Source organism: Netta rufina, assembly GCF_964035555.1.
Source record: "Netta rufina genome assembly, chromosome: 4".
NCBI classification, from domain to species: domain Eukaryota; kingdom Metazoa; phylum Chordata; class Aves; order Anseriformes; family Anatidae; genus Netta; species Netta rufina.
The window spans coordinates 52536706-52555202 of NC_140127.1; the positions used below are offsets into that span (position 1 = coordinate 52536706).

Below are 18497 nucleotides of genomic sequence, written 5' to 3' on the forward strand. Positions count from 1 at the left end.
TTCTCGGGACATTTCAAGTTAGGCTTTTCATGAAATTGTTGTGGTTTAAGAAGCAACTACTGCCTGACCTCTTCAGAGATAACAGGAGAAACTTAATGAAAGAAAACATCCGAGAACTGTACAATGAGAAAGGGTTTTTCTATTTCTGCATGTCAGGTAAAAGCTGTATAAATTGTTTGTCTACATCAGCAGTTGAGAGAGTTTTATTAGCTTGTGCTACTGACCTGTGCAGACAGTTTTCTGGCACTATTTTCACAACTTGTACAGTATCGCCTCAGTTATCCAGATCTTCTTGTTATCCCAGCAAGGGTCAAATTCCTGACATGTATTAATTACGCTGAAAATTACCCTGGATTACTTGAAACCTCAAATAACTGATCCTATTCACCGTCCTCCCTTTTAAATAACAGAGGACATACTGTGTGGTGGTGCTAATACTTTGTAGCTGATCCCTGTAACTCCAGAAATTTATACAGAAACGTCACACTTATCTAGCAGGCCTGCTGGCTCCGGTCTGGAAACCAGGACCAAAACGCAGATGTAGTTCATGGAAATTGTCCTACTCATGGCTGTGGGGCAGGAGGTCGGAAGGACAGACACTGTTGCTAGGTAGGGGTGGTAAAGTTAGGATCGGTTTTGGAAAAAGCCAGCAAGCCTCCTTCTGACCGAACTAAAAACAGTATCTGAAGGGACAGGAGTGATGAGGCAGCTTTCGGTATGAGAGGTTATTAGCAGCAACCAGGGCTGCTTGGAAACGCCAGTGGGATTTGCTGGCGGGGCAGCCAGGCCACCCAACACACAAACAGTTCCTCAGTTATATATGGCAGGAAGCAAGCAGGGCAGCAGCAGCCCGGGCTATCAATTTATGGCCTGAAGTTCGTCACACCAAGACAGGTGCAAGGGTGAGATTCACACCTGGCATTCAGTCCAGCTGCCTCCCAACGATACCAACATCAGTACTGGAGAAAAGGATGAGAAGGGGAGCTGGGGGGAAGCATGTTTACCCTTGGCTGGAAGGGGAAACACAACTCTAAATTCTGCAGGAGAACTCGTACAAAGAGAGAAGCCAAGGTGGCAAAGCAGCGTACAGCACAGTCTGAAACACGTTGCCTTGAGCTCAGCAGACACCCGCATGCATGCACACATTTAGCAAGTTCAATACTTATTTACAAGCCTGAAAAGAGAGCTCCCTTTCAGGCGTCTCCCAGCAATAAATCAGCGCCCACTCCGGCCCCACACAGCAGCAGACAGTCCCCACCCCAGCGACAGCACTGCCTGCATGAGGATTAGGGGCAGAAGCAAACAAAAGTGGCAATATGGCGAGGACTCGAGCAGGACGCCACTCCGAACACATAAGGACTGCCTCTGTACCGCAGTAGTAACTTTCTAGGCTATTATTTATCTGGCTTGTCCAAAAATGAATGTGTGATCCTCCCTAGTAAGCCGTGGGGTGGGTTTCCACACCGTAGCACAAGGCCACGCAGACTTCAAGAGGTTAACAGTGGTGTTGATGTACCTCTGTCAGACAACTCAGCCTACCGCTGCATTTTTGCACAAGCAATTAACTAAGCCGCTTCCTTTGCAGCATTAATTTTAACAGGTTTACAATAGTATCATTAGACCTCTGGACATTTAAAAGGAAGCGCATTACAATTGGGAAGTCCTGTGCCAAGAAGGAAGTGAGTGGCTTTAATCCAGGAGCACTGAGGAATGCAAAAGGCAAGGAGACTTCAGTGTCAGATATTTCAGCCTCTGTGAACTCTTGACCACGGCACCAGACTGCACAATTTCTCCAGACTCTTCAAGCAGAGAAATCACTGCACGTTGGTCTTTAAGGCAACTGGGACGTACTCTGCTAGTTTCCCCTTTTGCTCGTTCGTTTTAAGCCAGGGAAACAACTGCAGTGTGATCTTTGGAGGGAGACACGTCCCGTCATCTGCATTCAGCACGTACGCTGCTGCTGGTGACACGCACATCATCTGACAGAAAGCCACTCGCACCGCCCGGAAAGGTTTTCTGCATGGAAACAGTACCAACAGTTGCTAGCAGACGTAAACGGCAAGAGAATTCACCGAGCTGAGCCACAGCCAGCAGGAGATTAGGAGCAGCATTCTTCCTCTACCATCAGCCGTGCATGGGCTGGGGTCCCACCAGGCTGTTGCTAGCTTGCGCTTGCTCTCTTGTCACAAAAGGGTTTGGTAATAGGAAGCCTGGGCCCTGCTGGCCCATTTCGAGTTTGCAGATCTGTCGGTCTGACAACAGCGTGGAAACTTTTGTTCCCGCTCGCCTGGAGGGGACCGCTCAGGTTAAGAGCTGCCTGGAAGGCACCCTCCCCTCTCACATCTCAAGAGTTGCCCAGCTGTCCAAATTCTCCAGGATCACAAGGATTTTATAGCAGCACCACAGATGCTGTGAGAACGCAGGGTAGCAGCAAATACAGCAAATATTCTCATGCCAGTCAGTGCCATTTCCACTGCAGTTAGCTCTCTCTCTGTCAAACAAATACCGGGATCGAGCTGTCCCCCGGAGCAGAGGCTACATGTCACTGAAAAAGACAGTTGAGGATAAGGCAGTATTTATAGCACAGACCCACAGGCTCCAACCTGTGAGAGGCTTTCCAGAATGAAGCAGTGAGCGCCCTAAGTGCAGTTTTAAACACAGCCTTTAAACTGGGAATTTCGGGGTAAGACTTTCCCAGATCCCCATCTCCTTTGAGTTTGGCCAATAACTTAAGAATTGCATCCAAGTCTAAACTCCCTAGCTACAGCTTCACGGCTGCTTAGTGCTGATGGAAGTTCATTCTGGTGCCAGCAGGAATGGCAGCTCCTTCCCTGCCACAGCGAGCTGGTCCCTTCCTTCCTGCTCACACGGTTGCATGCTACAGCTCTGTGATGAAGGAGAAGGGTGGTTTTCAGGCATCTCACAGTTGTCTGCTCCAGCTAACAGCCGTATGAGCACTAGTGCTGGCATGGCAGAGGGTGTGGGAAACTCACATTTGGATTAGCTGAAAGCAACCATAGCCACAGGTCTAGTTTTCCTTGTTAAGGAGAAAACCTGAAAATACAGCCAATAGCTACTTTTTAGCCTCAAGACATGGGAAGTCATAGCCCTGCTGATTTTGAGTGTGCTGGGCTACACACACAGCACACCAGCTCTTTTCTTCTTTCATCCACATTGCCACACTGATCAATTTTGCACCAGAAGTCACACAAAGATTGCCTGGACATAACCCTAGCAGTGCTGCACTCATCACAGGCAGCACACTCATGCTCAGGGCATGTAATTCCTCCACGAAAACTCCTGGAAATGCCCAGCTGTTGAGAGAAGTGTTGGCAGCAGGAGTTGGCCTGCAGATGCTGGAGACATCCTGCTCAGGAGGCCTTTCATTTCTAAGGCAACGGCTGGAGGCAGCACTGGCTTCTTTACTTCAGTTAAGTGCAACCCAGAGAATGGCATTTTGTTTGCAAAACTATAATTTTTCTGGTACTTCCATGAATTAAGACCTTGTTCTTCAAAAGCTTGCCATTTCTGAAATATCACTTGACCAGAGTCAGTAAACCAACATAATAAAAATCATGTCTGAACTTGGAGACTTTATGATCTAAAAGCTAACTAATCTAAAAATTAATTAAGGGGTCAATCTGCATTTTCCACAGGTGCAAAGTGAGCTCCTGCTGGAAACCAGCTGCCCTCCCCAGCCCCAGGAAGGACTCTGTCATTTATAGTAAAGGTTAATGCTGTGATAAGGGCAAGTTCACATTTCAGCTGCCTAGCATTAGGTTTTCAGCAGCGGCAATGTTTTTCTTTTTGCCATTTTCAAATGTTATCCCTACAATCCTTCACTTTATTAAGCCTCCTATGTCAAAAAAAAAAAAAAAAAAAAAAAAAAAAGTGTAAATAATCACTACACAAAGCCTTTATTTGTATAGTTTTTAAATAGCATCTTCAGAAGTCAGTTGTCTTCCTGCCCCAACAGGTAGGTTCCTTGCTTTTACTTGAGCACTTTTTTTCTAAAGGGTGGTAGGTAGCTAACCCTTCTCGAGGCCAGGCAATAAAACTGTGCGAAACAGAAGAAAAATAAAATAGAAAAAAAAAATCAGAAAGGAACTGCTCCACTGTGACCATCCTCTCAGTTTTGCACACAGAAAAAAGTTCTCCTTACCTCAGAATTACATATTAACATTTAAAATCATTCAATGTGAATGAAGTTAATTATAAATCTATTAATTAAAGCCGTGGTTGAAAACTGTAGTGGGGAGTGCAGTCTAAAAACAGGCTGTGAATGACACAGGAATGCCTGCGATATTTTTGTAAGTGTTATTTATTATTTGTATTAACATACCGTCTAGGAGTCCTGGCCGTGGTGCAGGACTCATGGGGTGAGGTGTTAGACAAAAACAGACCAGCAGATGATCCTTCCCACAAAGAGCTTACACATATTATTAGCTCTTGGCCAAAGCAAGTCACGACACTCTCAGTGGCAATGCTCAGCAGGCTCAGGGCACAGTTTAAGCTGACTGTGAAGCTGCACCATTGAACCCTAACTCATCTGGTTTGGGAAGAGGCCATGACAATGTGACAGTTTGCATCCACCCATAGCTGTGGTGCACAGCACGCACCCTACAAACCTTCACAGACGTTGGCTGCTGCCATCCTGGCCAACGAGGAAACCGTGCATGGTGCCTGGGTCCTGTATGACAGACTTCACCTGGTAATGAGGGAAATGCTGCTGGGCACTGGCAAGAAGCATGGCAGAAAGGGACAGTCCCCTGAGCATGGCAAGCAGGGGTCCCTGCCAAAAACAGCTTTGCTCACCGAGGGTACCGCAAGCACTGCAGCCAGGGAAGCACCCGCAGGGAGGGACCTGAAGACAGCACTGAGGTTGGGCTGCAGAAGCTCTGGCTGTGAGTGCTGGCTGGGACCAGAGGTGTACAAAGCACACAGAAACTTGAAAAACTTTCAATTTCAGAACCACGCAAGGTGTCCCTTGCCCCAAGCTTTGCCTACAGCCATCCAGCTCTGCTGGCAGCTAAAGACAGAAGGCACTCTCCTGGATATTAAGGTCAGCTCATCAGCCAGACTGCAGGACACAAAGACTACTGCGAGCTGGTATTTGTAGCTAAACTCAGCTCCAACAGTCAAATGCAAATACCAGGTTGGCTCATTTACCTCCAGTGTTTGTTTGTTTGCTTTTTGATGGCTCACTTCTTATTAATTTCCTATGATTTCAGCCTCTCTCACATCTGTACACCAGGTTAAAGCCCAAACTTGGAGGTCTGGGCAACAAAGCCAAGTGCAGCCATGGAATAAGTCTTTGGTACATACGATACTGTCAGATGGATGATTAGTTTCCAGCATCGAAAGTATGTGCGTTTCTGAGCCAAATTCAACAGCATGGCAAGTACAATCATTTCAACCAATAAAATATTAAACAAAATGCCAGCATTGTGTTTTGCACTGTTTTTTCTTTAAATGGGAGGAGAACGATGCTTTCTGGACAGTATTTGCATGGTTAATTTGGAGCAACAAAAACTTTCAATTCAGTCTAAAACAACAGGCCACTCGCTCTGTGCTTCCTGCCAAATTTGAGCTGATGGCTGTTTTCGTCGTCTGACAAATTAACTCCACTGTCCCTGTAGATTGTTCCATGCGGGCCCTGTTTAGAAACACCCTGGTTAAGAAACACCTGTTAGTTTATTTTTGTATTCTTCATAAAACTTTGACATCTTAGTGTGTACAGCATACAGCTGAATTCATTACACAGGAATGTTACAAGGTAAAATCTGTCTGGCTAAGATGACACCAAATCAAATAAGCAGGAAAATCTAAACGAAAAATTAATTCAAAGGAAAAATAAAGTGAACTTTCAGGAAAAAAATAAGCATACAGAAACACTGCAAACGCAAACTTTTTTTTTTCCTCCCTTTCCCAAGGACATTATTGTTGTAGTGTCCATTTACATTACAGTACAGGATGAGCCAAAGCACACAGTGCTGTTCCAAACCACTGGCCAGACAGTAAGTATTGTTCTAGTCAAACATTCAGATACCAGAACTGAAGGCATGCACAGGAGGTATAAAGAAACCAATTACTACTAAGAAGATCCACAGAAACCATGACAGAATGGTTTGCATGGGATTTTGCTCTGCTGTTTGATGCTTTGTTTTCCACCAACATTCCCAAAAATGCTTGTGGGATGTGAGTGCCAAGAACTTACTCCTGTTAGACAGTGAGGAAATCTTGCTTCTGTTTACTTCACATGTACCACACCTCACACAGCAGGACTTCTTTATGGATACAATTGTGCTGGCAAATGAATTTGTGCAGCAGAAATAAGAAGCACAAATTAAGGAAACAAATTATCATGGTTTATGGATCTAGACATTACAGTAGAAGCTGGCTCTTTCCAGAAAGTGCTATATGGAATTAGAGGGAGAGTGGGAAATTAAAAAAAATATATTTTCTCATTCTTCCTTCAACAAAAACATAACAACATGGAAGTACGAGTTAGAAAGATTAATAAAAAAACAATATACATCAATTAAAGGTCCATGTATTTTTCTATCTCCTTAAATTATTTTTAATTCTGTGACATACATTACATTATATTTGTGTCTTCACTATACTTGTGTCTTATAATTACATTTTCAGGCTCATATCATGAAGAAAAATCATTTAATTTGCTGAACTTAATTAGAGGTACAAATTCCTGAAAGCTAATGAATACAATGCTGAAATACTGTTGAGACATCATATGACATCAAAAAACATTGGAGTTTATGCAACAGGACAGCATAAAAGCAAATTACCAGCACCAACAGACAGGTAGCTATTCTTGATAAGGTTCATAGCAAGTTCCCAGAGAACATTTTGCCAAGAGAAACTTCCTAGGAAAATAATCACTGAAAAAAAAATATCTTGCTTTCAAAGGAAGAAGCTTTTTTTTTTAAACAGTAAGTTACAGTTCTGCTCACCTCGGTGCAATAACTATGCAACCAGGTGACTTTCACTGGGCTATTTTTTGCATTGCTAAGTCATACAAATATCACACATACAAAGATGAGGACCATGCACAAGCTGAAAACTGGATACCATCGTAAACAGATTTTTATTCAGTAGTGTTGAAATATGAGCCAAGATACAAGCTAAAGTTCAGCCCTTTAACTTTGTCTTGGCTACTTCCTACTATTATATGTGAGAGTCTTTCACACAGTCTCTGAAGTAAGTGTCTAAGCTCCTGTGGGGATTGTTCAAGGAACTGAAGTAATGCTATAAACTCTCCTAAACTCTGTCAAACAAAAGATAAGGCAGAAACCTTTTCTTTTCTCACAGAGTGACATTATTCAGGGACAGGAAGCAAGAACTAGAATATTTTTAAAGGAAAAAGATAGTTGACATATAGTGGTTAGCATTATAGAGCATTGCTTACCTAGGGTGCTGCAGATGTGTTATTTTTATAGAATTAAATATATAATGATATAGTTGTACAAAATTGTAGGAACCTTAAAAATAAGTTGTGCCCACTCTGAACATCATACCCAATGAAGGAAACCAACAGCAACTCACTGAAAAATTGTTGGTTTTGTAAAAATCACTTATATTCAATGTACTTTACTCATCCATCATTGTGGTCTTTTAATTAAAAACTCAGCCAAAATACTTTTCCAGGCTTGCACAATTAAATACATGAAATGATACTTCTGGAAAGCTAACAGCTTTAAAACAAAGATGTTCAGTATCAACTTCTAGCATGAGAAAATTTCTCCTGGAAACGTGGCTCTTTCAGCAAAGCCTGTTAATCCTACATGTGTTTAATATGTTCCTTGGATGTTTTGTGAATTTGCTTTTTGGTGGGAGTATTAGCTATCTGGATTAATGTATAATGAACAAGAATAAGAAAGCATTTCATCAAACTTCATACTCACTGCAAGTCTGAATACCAAGCCATTGGTCCTACGTTTTATTTCATTAAAGCAATGCATCATCTCTGCTGTGATAACAGAACCAGTCGGCACTTCCAGAGATGAAAGCAAATTACAAACAGGCTTGCCACGCTGAGCATATGTAATTCTATATGTAATGTTGCATACAATCCACATCCTGACTTAGGCCTGCAACCAGACAAAGATCATCTTTGTCCATTTATACAGCCTGCACTTAATAGAGTGGTGTGCAAAACCCTGAGTCCTTACTCTAACACTGCCATGCCATGAAACAATAAATTTTGCTTACATGATTACATGATTGCTGTTCTGGTATACAAAAGGTCTGCAAATAAGCCATTCTCTCTTAAACCGCATGAGGAAATCACCAGTAAGAATTTCAGAGTAACTGCAGGTTTGTCTAGCTTCAAACACCAGGAAAAGTTTGAAGAATTCAATCTGTCAACAGTAGAGCAGTTGCACATAATACTTCACAGCAATGTTATAAGAAATCACTCAAACACCAAATATAGGCAAAATTTTTAGAGTTGATAATAATTCCAGATGAATATCTCAGCATATCCCCAGCAGAGGCCTACAGTTTAGTGTTAATTTCCTTCACTAAAGCGTACTTCTTCATTTGCCCTTATAATAACAAAGGAGCAAAATAGACCATCATTTGGAGAAATAAAGTAGACTCAAGTAGACATTTTGTAGAGCTACATAATACATGACTGTTTATGCCTCTAGAGGTTAATGATGAAACAAAAGTGAGTACTTTACCATTACTCATAACTTTTAGCTGCAATTTCCTAAAACAGAAAACCTACCTGTTGCCTCTACTAGTGAATTATATACTTATTTTATCAGCTATAGGGAAGAAATTAAGGTAGAGTGATTAAGTTACACTTTTTAGGCAGAAGCAATATTTAGGAGTTCAAAAGCACACATTTCACTCAAAGCAAAAGAGGTAGTTATGCTTCCATGGTATTTCCATGAGTACTGGAGGAAATCACACACACTGAGGTGAAATAACTGGAAAAGTTACTATATACTATGTCAAGCCAACCAAAGCTAAGATAATAAAGAGAAATCAGCAATAAATAAAGGAATGTCCCTCACATGCAGTCAACCATCGAGGAGTTCTGACTGTTTCTGGAAAGTAATGTTAATTTTTTTATTTTTTTTTTTAAGGCATATGGACATGGTACAGGTGTGAGAGAAGAAAAAGATACACTATGTGCTCAAACACAGTAGTGATGTCTGTACCTTAAAATATTATGCCATAAATTCATGCTAACAGACAATCGTACTCAATAATTTTAAATTTGCACACAATCCTTGAAGCAATCGCTCACCACTAAGTAAAAATGGCAACAAAAGTCAACAGGTACAGCACTAGACATGTTTCAAAGCACGTCTCTGTTGGAAGGCTTGCTTAGTTTGGAATGATCTATTTACAGCATAGTAGGTAAAAACACCCATTAGCAACATTCAAAAAGCCAGAAGTGCCAGTGAACTTTTAAACAGTCTACTACTGTATTAGGAAAAATATTTAGAAAAATAATTACTTAAGGTAACTAAAGGACATGGGTACAGAAGTAAAAAAAAAAAAAAAAAAAAAGTCACCTTCCAAGACAAAAAAAACAACAACAACAACAAGCTGCTGTATTATTAATAGCTTGAAAAATATTTTTTTTTCTTACTGCTTTGTAGACATACATCTGGCAAGTGAGAACTTTATCTCAAAAAATGAGAACACGCACACAATTAATGTTTCCACGTCCTTCCTTCTACAATCAACTTACCTTTGGGATTTTACACATGAATAAGAAAAAAAAAAAAAACAACAACACAATGTAATTTAATATCATCTTCTAAAAACAGTCATAACAAAAATGGAATCTTTTATGAATGGGGTACAAGGAAATGAGAATTACACTACTGGCATCTTTTGCAGCAGCTTATTCCAAGTATACCTTTCAATTAGGCTTGGGTAGGAATAAGCTAGATGGGTTTTAGAGGCAAAACAAAAGCACACGGGGAAGCATCACAAACGGGGTGGTAGGGATCACAAATGAAATTCTAAAACTATGTGGTATTCATGCAGAAATGGGCCTGTCAATCTACAGCTAGGTAATTACATTACGGAACCAATTTAAAAATGAATGTAGCACGGTTTCTGAACACATTGAAACTTTTTAATGCTGGATAATAAAGGAAGGTTGACCTCAACTATCAGCAACTAATACATTCAGAATCTTGCAAAACTAAGTTAAAACATCAGTAGTGTCGTAAGAGAAAAGAACTATGTATGCAAGTGTATCATTAGTCTAAATTGAGGATGGTCACCCTCCACACACCCAAGAGGCCATTTTATTCTTAGCCGCATCTTGAGGCCAAAAACAAAACAAAACAAAATCAATACAGCCAGATTTCTGTCTCACATACCCTACACCCAGCACCCATTCATACCCACACTGTCCGTCCCAGCAGCAGGCACAAGACCGTGCCACCCCCTTGAGGTGACCCTCTGAACACCAGCACTCCAAAGAGTTGGAGAAAACTGTCTCAAGGGTCAGGTTCAGCCCACAGGCTGTAAGTACATCCTCTGTGGTCTTCCTTGCTCATGACAGATTATGGTCAACTTCTGCTCTGCCCGTAAAGTCAACACGAAATGGTTCCCCAGATAGTCCTGCAATGAATGTTATCTGCAGACTGTGGTGTTCCGAGGAAAAGGCAAATGAGACAAAATATACAAATACATTTTTCTTTCTTTCCAAAAAGCTATCTTTTTGCGGTCACAGCTTGAAAAGTATACAATTGAGTTCTTAGGGAGCTAGAGCCGAAACTCTCAGACAGTATATAACCAAGAAGATATTTTTCCTCTAAAAATACACTCTCCCTCCTGAATACGTCCCCCTTCTAAAAAAAAAAATAGACTGGAAGGTCTTCAGATGTCTGCACTGTTCAGATTTCAGCAGGACTGTCTGAGTTCAGTAAGTTAGAAGAGTTCAAATTACAAAAATAATTGCTATCTAAATCACACAGTCACAAAACCAAGATTTTTCTCCATTTGATATACTCACCAAACCTGCAATGGGGGTCGGTAGTCTATTGATCTTTTTTATCAATCCCGGCTTTATTGCATTCAGCAACCTGTCATGAGAAAGGAGTATTTATGAGTGCTAAGTCACAAAATGCAAATTATCAAACACTTGTGCCCAGCGTATAAGCATTTTATTATGGCTGTGGAGATTCTCCCCATTTTCCCCTCCCAAAAATGCGCGTACCCAAAGCTTCATCACTGAAATGAAGAAATTGAAAAGAAGGAAAAATATCCACAGCACAGAATCCCAACAATATTTCCTTCATCTCCCAAATTGATGTAGATCACATCAGTCTTGACAGGCTGTGGGAAAATGTTGTCACATCAGTCTGCCTCCCCTGCCTAGGGGCAAGGCATGTCTGGAAGGAACTGAGAGCAGAAACCCTGAGGGTATCTGGGTATCACCACAGCTCAGAAAGAACAGTCCAGCAGTTTCTGTGCTGCAGGGTGAGGAATTTTCATCATAAAATCCTCTTGCAACAAACTGTGTTTCTCTACCACCCTTCCCCCAAGAGAAAACCTTATTGTGCTTTTTATGCAAAGGCCAAAAATTCAGTCCCAACCACTGGAAAGAAAATCATCAGATCAAGACACTCATTTCAAATTCAAGATCTTGAAAGAAATCAAAAAAGAGGCCTATGGTAGTTTAAAACTCTAAAAATTAGAGTGCCTACACTGAAAGAGAGGTATCTCACTTGGTGCAGGCAGTCTCCGTTCAGGAACTACCCCTTCCAGCAGCCTACCATAACCACACATGGCAATGAACACAATGTGAACCAGGTTTTGGGGAGCTGGGGGGACTTTTTTCTTTTTAATCATCTTGCAGTGAAAAACTGTGCAATCCAGCCTCATACAGACTGCGGTACTATTCCTGCCTTCTGCTTATGCTAACATCTAAAACTAATATGTCCTAGAAACAATGAAATGGGAAGAAAAGAGCCACTCTTTTCCTAGAGTCATCATTTTATTTCACGTTTTTTTGCAAACAAAAACTACTTTATTTTTCCCAAAGGCACAAACTTATTTTTCAGACTTGCACAGCAAGCAATATAAACTAATATTTTTCATTTAGCTGCTGCAAAAGTCAACTAACGATTTCTTTTTCTTTAAAGCACTTCTTACTGAATACTCTAGTTTTGTCACAGTGCCTATTCTGACTCAAGGAAAAAAAAAAGTGTTAAGTAAAGCATCCCATTTTCTTTATTACTAAAATGCGAATAAATCAGACACAATAACCAATACTGCAGAAGTACATCAAATGCCATAGACAATAACAGAAAGTAAAATAAAGAGCTCTTAATGGAAACCCCAGAAGTCAAAGCCCATTCTAAATAAATCATCAAAGTGCCTTGTACAGGCTTCCCTGTGAAATAAGGGAGAGGGATAAAACGAAAGAAAAGATCAGGGAATAAACAACACTTTAGATCACGGCTTGGAGTCTGAAGAGGGAGGAAATGGGACAGGGCAAGATGGAAAAGCCTGTGGAAGAAAGGTCTCTATTATTAAAATGTTTACCTCCTGTTGGAAACATCTCTAAACAGTCTGGCACTAAAAACCTTCAGGACTGGCTCACTGAAGGACGTGCCAAAGGCAGCTTTCTTCCAGAGTCGACTGGCTGCTTCCAAACCATTGCCTCATCTCCAGCAACAGTCCAGATGCCAAAATGCCAAGTGTTGCAAGCTGGCTCGGCCACCAACCTGGCCAAAAAGCTCCAGGCTGTGTGACTCTCACAACCCTAACCCTGGGCTCCTTCAGAGGAGAAGACCCTCAGACATGAGGCCTGCGAACAAGTGAACGGAGGAGACAAACTCTGCAGCTTTCCTCTGGCCCCATGGCACCGGCCCCCCAACGACAGCAGGGTGTGTTGACTACAGCAGGGTGTTCATAAACATCAGCTGTCACTTTTCTGCACCACTCAAAAAATGTCTTGTAAGAAACAAGCGGTACCATTCAGAAACATTAGCAACCAGTACCCGGCAGAGAACTGTGCTAGCTAACATAGTACAGGCAGCAGAGAAGAGACAGCGTGACCACAACCAGAAGCAGCTATTTTTTCTGCACTTAACTGCACAGCAAGGCTAGATAACAGCACCATATGCAAAAACGGACAGGGGAACAATTCGAGTCTGTTTTCCAATCTTGTGGGTTATCTCTGAGAATTTTTTGAGACTACACCCCTCTCACCACCCAAAAAAAAAGAGAAGACAAATTCACATACTTCTTGAATCCTATCTTTGATAACTTAAAGCATCAGAAGCACTGCTGAGCAGATCATTCTAGTACATTAAATTATGTCTTTAAAAATATCTTTGTATTTCTGCAACTCCTGAGAAAGGTATGGAAAATACTGTGGCAGTATTCACTCTCCTGTTCCTGCAGTAGGAAGACACTTGAAGGCATCTGCTCAAAAACACACACCTAGTTGATGACATATTACAATCCTCCACCTCAAACACCTGATCGGGGTGGCCATTTTAGCAATGCTGGCCATCTAGTGAAGGCACTAAGGTGTCTACTGGCAGGTGCTGATAGAGGGTTTGGGACAAATGGATACCCACTTGTCCTGAGACTTGGAATGATCACTCATTTCTCTGAGTACCTCCTATCTCCTACTGACCCTCTCTCCTCCACAGAAGTAGTCCTTTCTCTTGTGCAGTAAAAATCATCAGAGCTCAGGTATATTCAGGTAGATATCCTTTGTTGTGAGGACAACAAAGGCAAATGCACTGTTTGCTCCTAAATGTAAATTAGGAGCCCCCTTTCCCATCCCCAGAATTAAGATCCACCAGTTGCAAGCTCAGGTTTTCCCAAGCATACATTTAGTTTACATATTTGTACAGTTGTATTCTTCGAATAGAGAAAATCCACAAATGGATGCTCATCTTCTAAAAAACACAACAAAACCTTTACACCACTGTGTACCACATTCTCTTACGTGAGATAGTGTATAAATGGTCAGAGCTGAGTGCTGAAGTTGGAATAGAAGTGTCTTTTTTGTTTGTTTCTTTGTTTTGTTTTTAAAAGGTACTACTTCTCATATTCCTGCAACTAGGAATCTAGGAAACCAGATGTCAATGGGACAAATCCAACCAAGCAGTCCTGAGTGAAGAAAAAACAGAATTATTTTAAATCTTCCATGATTTTTCTATTTTCCCTTCCTCTCCAGTAAGATATTGCTTATTTAAGGTCTCATATCACATGGTGAGGGAACAGTGGTGGCAACAAACCATAAAACAATGTCCTTTGGTACTGTTCTCAAAAGGAGACTGTAAGTATAGTCTCCAAGCTTGGCCCTTTTTGATAGCAGGGGTTTGGTGACCAACAGGCATTTTGGAGACAGCTGGTAAAACAAGGTTAGGCAGGACTCTTAAAAAGCTTCAGCTTTCAAGCAACTTGCTTCTTACAGAAAACATTTTGGAGATTAACGGTTTCTTAACAGTTACTCTTAACAGTTACTTTTGTTAAATGACATGGCGAGGAAAAAAAAGAAAAAAATAATAATATAAAGACTTCAGTACTTCTATTGAGGCTGTTTTAGTACCTGATATAATCTGCATTTCTCTGACATAACCAAAAAGAACATACGACAATGAAACATTTTATCAGTAAAAGAAGCAACGACATAGCAAAATGAAGCAAAGACAAGATAAAACAGTTCTTTAAAGGACTAAAATACAGTATGATGAAGGCAAAAAAAAAAAAAGCAATCCTACCAACCCCCCAAAAGGCAGCAACCCAACACAGGGTAAAATCAAAGCTCTTCAGGTTCCATCTGTAAAACATGAGTCTCTACACATATGCCTGACCCATTCGCAAGATCCTTCAGGCTCTTAGCAAGGATTTCTGTCCAACCCCTCTGGCATTTACGCACCTGCCCTGAGTCAGGTTAGTCCTCTGTTCTTCACTTCTCTCCTTAAAGTTCTCACCCACTTCCAGTGCTATATTCACACATCCATCCACCCCTTCCCCTGGCCAGATCCTGGCTTAGATCCTTTGGTAGTTGGCTGCTACATGTTGCTGGTAAGACTCTGCACAGTAGATAAAACCTGAGAGCTGCCTTACCTTATGGAAACATCAGGGCACAATGGCACTGGAAAGCTGATCCATTCCCCCTCTTATAGGGAGAAGCTAGGTCATTTCCTTCTCCCTGCAAAACAGCTCTGGTAGGTATGGGAAGAATCAGTTGCTCTATTTGGTACCGTCCCCAAGGCTTGAAATTCCAGAAGATAAAGTATCTCTGCAGTAGGACAGCCAGGCTGAAATCAGGACTAGCCACTGTGTGACTAACCTATGAGACCTTCCTGGGGTTGTTTATCAGCAGTTAAGAATTTGAAAAACCTCTGCCAGGAAGAGAAGGCGTTTCAGGCAACAGCTGATAAAAGATCTAATGAAAAGCACCAAGACAACTGCACATGAAATTCTTGCAAGAAAGCGTCAGTTAAGAAAATATTCGGAGGATGGTTGCCAAAACCCAGCCTCTAAGAAGACCTTGTTTCTAAGAGGAAATGGAACAGAAGCACTTTCAGAGAATAAGCTTCAGAAATTAAAAAAAAAAAAAAAAAAAAAAGAAAAAAGAAAAAGAAAGAAAAAGAAAGAAAGGTTGAGATGATGTGCCATTCACAGATGATTCCAGCCTGGATGGATATGTATCCAACAGAGTTCTTCGCTCAAATAGCAGATCATATTCCTAAAAAGAAAAGCTTCCTAGTGACCTGAACTTAAAGTAAGAAGGCGTTTCATATTTGAGAGTTCAGGAAATTCAATCCACAATAAGCCTTCAAGAAGACATTTATCTTTTTTAATTTTTACAGATTTATATTCTAACAAGCAGCCTCTCAGCACTTGACAATTATTAATCCAACCCGTTTCAGTATCTACATATTTTTACCTTATGCTACATAGTGGCAGCTCCAAAAAGCCCAAAAGTAGTTGAAAAGGCTAGGAAAACCCACTATTAATCTTAAATACAGGCAAATCGTATTGAAACAACACAGACAACAAAAGTCAATAGATTTTTGTTGCAAAGGAAGTGTCAAAGAAGTTTCAAAATATCGAGATGTTCCTGAGGTCACAAAAATATTTTTGGGAAAACATTCTTGAGTGATTGCTAATGATGCCCCTGTTATTATTTATGTAGGGTCAGATGAACAAGGTGCTTTTTTAACATGCGAAACAGAACTGACTTTGTCATATAAAAGGCTCACAGTCCCGTCTAATAAGTAAAAGGAGAATACAGAACTACGCAAACCTGTAGGACTGAGAAAACAAGTCAGCCAAACACAGCATTGCATGGGCCTTGCTCTGCCAAAGACTAAAAATACGAACGAGATAGAGGCTTTGCAAAACAGCTCAAGAAAGGCAAGAGGGAAGATTGTGCCTTCACGAGGACTATTTATACAGAACCTACTGCCACAATGTAGACACGCAGACTGTCTCATGTACCTGTAGATTTACAGCTCTCAGCTTTACAGGGAGCAGCAATAAGTGTGGATAATTACCCAAAGTATTTATCCAAAACAATTTCTTAAACATAAACTCTTGGAAAGCCGAAACCTCTCACAGGATTGCCTTGCTTTGCACTTCAGCAAAACTCAGTTTGAATGGATCAGTGTTCCGTAGTCTCTTGCTCTGTCAATCACCAACCTACGCTGGAAAAACCCTACTATTTAGTCTGCTGAGATGCATATTTCTTTTTTTGACATAAATACAAAGACAGGCCATTCTAGTTGTGCTCAAGCATGGTCCTCAATGGCCATTCTCCCCTTCTCATGCACACAGCTGAGCACTATGGTTTACGTTACCCTTGACCCCTCACCTAAACCACACAAATAAATAGCTCTTCATTTTAACACAGTAGTAAAACTTAAAGATTAAAAACTCTGGGTTCATATAAAACTGTTTCAGATGTCCTCACATGAACCTAAATCTTAATGCTTAATGAGCCTTGGGGCCCGTCTCTCTAAACTGGAGACATGCCAAATCCATGATGCCGATAATGTTTTGGCTTTACAATACACAGCCTGAAAACCACAGAACACCAATCCCTTCTTACCTCAAGGCATGGGTCACATTCAAAACTTCAAGTATGTCTATGAAACTCAAATACCTTCTTAGTTTCCAGGAATAGCAAATTCAAACAAAACTTAATTAAGCAGAAGGGGCTAAGCAGCCACTAACTTCGCCAGTGAGGTATCTGGCAAGACAAGAGGCTGTGTGATGTACAGTGCAGGGACAAGTGCTGAATTGATACCAGGGCCACACCACTGACAGATAAGTAAAATAACATATACAAATCCAACAACCTACAATGACTGCATACTTGTTTTCCCCTACCAGCTCTCCCCAAGTGGCAGGGCAATTTTAAGTAAATGACATTAACTTGCAAAACCAAACAGATTTTTAAACAGCCAAACAACTGAAATACCCTATAGATAATTAAAGCTGTTCTGAAGTCGAGTTCCACACCTAGCAGTACCACTGATGCAGAAGACAAAGTTTAACTATCCCATAGCATTATACTTGCACTGATCTGGCACATATCCAGTCCTCACTGAAAACAGCATTCATGTCAGCCCAAAGCTTGGTCAGATGCACTGTAACCATGATGCAAGCCCAAAGAAACTCTGCTCTCCGAGAATAAGCAGCTCATTCATCACCAGAGACATAAAGAACACAAGCCAAGGAGATCTCTTATTTATAGAAGAAAATGATTCTCATGACAGAATAAATGATAAATTCCTTTAAGTAATTCTTGATCACAATCACTTTCAGCTCACGTAGATTTATAGCCCCACTTCATGCTTTTCTTTAAATACTGTTAAAACAATCAGTATCCATGAATAACTCCTCATGTCTTTTCTCACACTTAAAAGTACAATAAAGATTGCAAGTTTTATTTTTTAAGTGCATATATCCCTAACATGCATGACTGAAGGGAAGTGCCTTTCCTAGAAATTTTTCTGCATATGAAAAGGGTAAAACTTTTCCCTTAACTGTACATGGCCAATTTTACCAAGTTCAGTTAAAAGCAACAAACCCCCTTTGTATTTGCTCTTTCAAAAAATAGAGTAAAGAGCAGAGTCAAAGAATGCTGATTACAAACATTAATCACCGTTTTTGGACACTTTAGTAACTTATATAACACCACGTGCTAATCTAGAAAATAAATACCTTGGGGAAAAAAAAAATAAAATAGGAAAACGTTCATAATCTAGTATCCAGAACTGCATATGCAAGTGACATCTGTCTTTAATCACATATGGTTATTACTCTTTCACCGTATTTATGCCATGGCTTCCCAACAGTATTTGTTAGAACTTTCACATTTGAGTGAAATCAAAGATTTATTATGGTTGCATTTACTGCTATAAATTGATTTACATACAAACATATAGCAGACACGCAAAAAAACTGTTCTACATATGGAACCCATGGCATTCACACTATCATGACACTCCTGCACTGCA

General features: G+C 40.8%; 1 protein-coding gene across 2 annotated transcripts in view; it reads right to left on the reverse strand.

Annotated features, from left to right (window-relative positions):
• The window catches only part of LIMCH1 (LIM and calponin homology domains 1), a 172317-nt gene that overhangs the window by 86852 nt on the left and 66968 nt on the right, over positions 1-18497 (reverse strand). For both annotated transcript variants that reach the window (XM_084286398.1, XM_084286397.1), the window contains exon 3: positions 11012-11081. In XM_084286398.1, the coding sequence (XP_084142524.1) occupies positions 11012-11081 (70 nt within the window). The remainder of the gene's footprint in view (positions 1-11011; positions 11082-18497) is intronic.